The sequence below is a fragment of the Cydia fagiglandana genome, chromosome 16, assembly GCF_963556715.1.
Source record: "Cydia fagiglandana chromosome 16, ilCydFagi1.1, whole genome shotgun sequence".
Lineage (NCBI taxonomy): Eukaryota > Metazoa > Arthropoda > Insecta > Lepidoptera > Tortricidae > Cydia > Cydia fagiglandana.
This window is the reverse complement of record NC_085947.1, coordinates 13,243,865-13,248,508: the sequence shown is the minus strand read 5'-3', so window position 1 is coordinate 13,248,508 and position 4,644 is coordinate 13,243,865. Positions and strand designations below refer to the sequence as shown.

Below are 4,644 nucleotides of genomic sequence, written 5' to 3'. Positions count from 1 at the left end.
CATACACTCTATTTATTATTATAAACACTGATACTAGTTATAATTATTACTTTAGAGCTAAGCGCTACAAACATCCTTCTTTTTTTTTTAATTATGAATGGGCTTACTCATGGCCACAGACTAGCCGAGGCGTAGACGTGGCCTACGATGGAGCGAGCTCGCCCAGAAGGTGCCTGTTCACTCTTGATTTGAAGGTTGCCGGGTTATAAGAACACGGAAATATAGACGCCGGCAAGGAATTCCATTCCTTGGCAGTGCGCATAAGGAAAGTAGAAGCAAAGCGCTTCGTGCGAATTGGTGGAATATCCATTGCCAATGTCAACAATAATTTGTTAAAGTAATTTGCCTTTGTTTGCTTTTATTACGAATCTGTTGGCAAGAAAGATTTCTTCGAACAGCGTTTGCTATCTAAACAAGCTAGGAGAATATAGTTATTTCTAGGAGAAAATGTAAAATTATAAAATAAAGGAAATAACTTTAAATAAGAAGCACTCTCAAAGGGAAATGTGTTTGCTCAATTTTCTTTGCTACCTAGTTTTTAATTAAAAACGGCGTAAATCTTGTAAACGGCTTGCACTACGTTTGCGAAGGTGTCTCGATTCATAGTCGTAAACCCGGCCGCGGTGAGGTGCAGGGGTCGTTGAGAGATGCACAGGATTAAGCCTACAGCCCTAGCTTGTCTTGGCTCCATCATTTCCCAGCCACAAGAGTAAATAGCCTGCGCTAAATTTTCAGCCGCCGAAATCATTAGCTCCCCACCAAAACAGTAAATGGTCAGAGGCATTATACCGGTCACTCCTGTCAAAATTGTGTTACTGAAATCCCAATAGTACATCGTCTGTAGCGTTGTCACTAATACTATTATCATCATAAGAAATTGAGCTCCGAAAATAGTTTGGTAGAGCTCACTAATTTTCCCGTGATATTTTATAAGGAATTGATGGTGTCTGATGCAGAACGTCAGCTTTTCATCTATTTCTTTTCTCGACACATCGCTTTTTTCTCCGTTGACACTTGAAAGTTTGTAGATTTCGTTGAAAATCTCGGTGATGACGTAGAAATGTCCAAGTGCGTGGGCGACCAGTGTAACGAAGAGGACTATGTAGCCAGTCTGGTTGATGGCAGAAAATCCGGTAGCAACAGACGTTATAACAAACGTGGCTTCGTAATACGGGGTTTCGTATTTAGGAGTGAGGCCTGGGGAATAAAATAGATTTAGGACATTCGTTGACCGATTTCTAATGTAGTACAACAACATATATTCGTATAGTTCCGAAGCACTTCTAAATACTGTGTAATTCCGTATTATGATGAAATTAAAGGTGTTTTTCGGAAATACCTACGAGAACATTATGTTTTGATGATTTATAGTAAACGTAAAAAAAGGATGTATATATGTATCCCACATTGATTGGACGCTACCCGAATACGCCTTAAATATAACATTTAAGAGGATATTAATATATTTACCATAAGATTCCCCAGGAGTCGTTGGCAGATATCTCTCGTTCATAAAGACAGTTAAGAAGACCGGGAGCAGCAAGTAAACTATATGGATGATGGCCTGGTTGATTATTACAAGCCAGGAGACGCCTTGTGCTTTGTGGAGAGTCTGCAGCATGCGAGCCCGAGCCGGGCTTCCTTCTGGAAGCACTCCGAGACCCTCGTGGCTCATTTCCATTATTGTTCTGAGGCGGTTCCTGGAATCGTAAGTCTTTTTAGCGTTTTATACTTACCTTTCGTGTCTAATAATGGTCCCTATGACTATTAATTCTTACATGGAATACCTAACTGTCAGGTACCTACTCTGTAAAATTATTGTAGACATTTTTTTTGTTTTAATGCCACACTTCTGCTATACCGGAAAACACAGCATGAAAATTACAAAAAAATATGACTCGCTGTCAGACAAGAAGACGCTAGAACAGCGGAGGCTTTGTAGGAAATTTTGTTCTTCATAAATCTCTCTTACCTTGAAGTCCACATAAAAATATACTTGGACAATGGCACGCAGGTCGCGCTGATGCAGTTGATAGCTTTGAAGGAGTCCACCTTGTCCGGGAACACGGTCACCAGATACATTGTCTGGCTGAACAGACCCGTATACAGAAAAGCCGCAGGGAGCACCAGCATTCCCACCACTGAAAGTGGGGACCATCCTGGAAAATAACCGGGAGAATTAACTAACTTTATAACTATTTTGGCTCAGCAATCCAAAGATAATCTTGGCCTCCGAAACGAGACCGTGCCACCTGTTCCGAGCATTAAAGAAGAATAAAAGGGAAGAGTGGAAAAATCCCACGGATCAATACTTTATTTAGAGAACTGAGAAGATAGCTATCTACCTTTTCAATTTGACAAATTATGGAACTACTTACCACGTACCTATATTGATTATTGGATTATTTGTAGGTGTTTTACCACTGTCAAATAACATGCCCTTTGTGCACTCTTATGAAATAAACTAAGTAACTGATACATACGCTCATCTATTTGTTCCATTTGAAAATCAATTGTCCGTGTTTAAAATGAATTAAAATCCGGAGCAAATGGAAAATATAGTTGGCAAGAGTTTGACCAACAATGGTAAAAAGTCATACGGTGGATAACATTATGTTTTGATGATTTATAGTAAACGTAAAAAAAGGAAGTGGACAACATTCGACATAAGTAAAAATTATTATCTAGCCAACTACTTAATCCCCATGATCTGCCTGAGTGGGTTATGCTTACTAAATTCCTTATTGTCCCCAAAGACATCCCGAATCCCGACGAATTGCTGGACCCCGATGACTATCTTCTTAGCTTCTTCTATAGGATTCTCATTAGGTAAAAACAGTTTTGTTTTATATTTTTCTATTAATTTTATCATAATGGCCCACGTCTAAAATCGAAGTCAAGTTGAATGTTTTACTTTTGAAGCGCTCGTGTGGCGTGTGCAATAGTGTGTGGAATATTCAATACCTATCACCACTATGTTAAATTTTAAAGCGGTTTTCGGTGGTTTATGGAGTGTTAATTGTTTTTAATAATTACATCAATTTCAAGGCATTTTTCCAAGTACTTAAATAAAAACAGTTCTTTGGAATATATTTTGGTAACAACATTGGTTTAATTATCAAATACGTTCATAAGCCGTAGGATATACCTACAGGCGAGATCTTAAACGGGAATGGAGCTTCTTGATACAATGCAGCTATTTGGGAACAATCTTAAAAAGGGACTTTTCATCTGTGCAACTGAAAAGCAATGACTGAAAACATGGGGAAGGCCTTCCAAGGCAGTTTTAATTTAGCGGAACGGGATCTCAAGGCTGTCTTACTGACCTATTTAAAATAAATCCACTATGGCTCTATCTCGAACTGTAAATAAGCCAATCTTCGCTACCAAGATCGATTCTATCGTAGGATGTAGGATTGTATGTGAGATTGAAGTAATTCTCGGTATCGGCCCCGCGGGCCCCCGGGGGCCGAAACTGTCAATCATGTATTTCGGGTTGATTTTTCCGTAAACTTCCGTCAATAGGTTGATCTATTCGGGGTGCGGAATTGCGGATGCAGAGATTTATGTTTAAATATTACGTTGTGAATAGGAAAAATTTAAAGAATGGCCCTCGTTTATATTCCTGTAAGAATTTCGATTTTGTATGAAACATCGACTTTTACATATAAAATGTAGGGTGTATGTAAAGAAAAAAATTAAATAAAAACAATCATTTAAATTAGGACCCCGCAGCCACACCACGCTCTTTTACATATAAAAACATACATCATCAAAACATGCATACATCTATTATATCTATATGTCTTTTACATATGAAAAAATATAGGTTGTAGAAAAAAAAAGAAAGAAAGAAATAAAGTGTTACTAGTGCCAAAATGCTTCTAGTTAGTATGTAGATTTTTAAAATTATCCGGCTTTCGAAGCTACCCCAATGCACCTTACTCTTATTATATGAACTAGGGAATGCAAATCGGTTATTTTTTGTATGGAAATAATCGGTTTTTAACCGAAACCCCGGTTATTTCCATACAAAAATTAACCGATTTGCATTCCTTAATATGAACTTTTGATCTTATATAAATTTTCTGTTTTTAACACGAACTTACGAATGCAGAATGAAGAACCTTTCTAAAAGTGCCCTAATAAACTCAGTACCTACAAAAGTGCTAATTGGGGAATAAAAATTTAAAGGCCCCGTAATTAGTGTGAATAGGCTGTAAATGCTGTAATACACGTCGTTAAATCCAATCGTCGTTTGTTTGTTGCGAACGGCGTTTAACTTCAATTCAAAGTAAGAGACCTTTCACATTATGCTACACGATGTAGGAGACGACATCGGATTAATTGTGTAAAAGTATTGCACGGGCTCTAGAACCCGAGCGCGGGCCACGGGCTCTAGAACGCGTTTGTACGGTAAACCGTATAAACGCGTTTTATCTCTGGTTTTAGAACTTTTAGGAGTTTAGAGCCGATAATTATTTTTCTGGGAATATTTTTGACCATTTGTCACAGAATAAGAAACTCATACACCTGCAAATTTTCGCCTTTGTACGGGAAAACGGTAGTCTTCATGGAATGCTCTTAAATTGAGACGTGCTCGTATAATTTTATTATTTACTAATATTATTTACTAACTTAAAG

General features: G+C 37.9%; 1 protein-coding gene across 1 annotated transcript; it reads right to left on the bottom strand.

Moving 5' to 3' along the window:
- Positions 1 to 452: 452 nt before the first annotated feature.
- Positions 453 to 2,872, bottom strand: LOC134672236 (odorant receptor 10a-like). Its single transcript, XM_063530137.1, has 4 exons — positions 2,734 to 2,872; positions 1,973 to 2,183; positions 1,471 to 1,700; positions 453 to 1,197 (listed from the first exon to the last, which is right to left on the bottom strand). Exons 1-4 carry the CDS (start codon positions 2,870 to 2,872, stop codon positions 539 to 541), a joined length of 1,239 nt encoding a protein of 412 aa, XP_063386207.1. The 3' UTR covers positions 453 to 538.
- Positions 2,873 to 4,644: the final 1,772 nt, after the last annotated feature.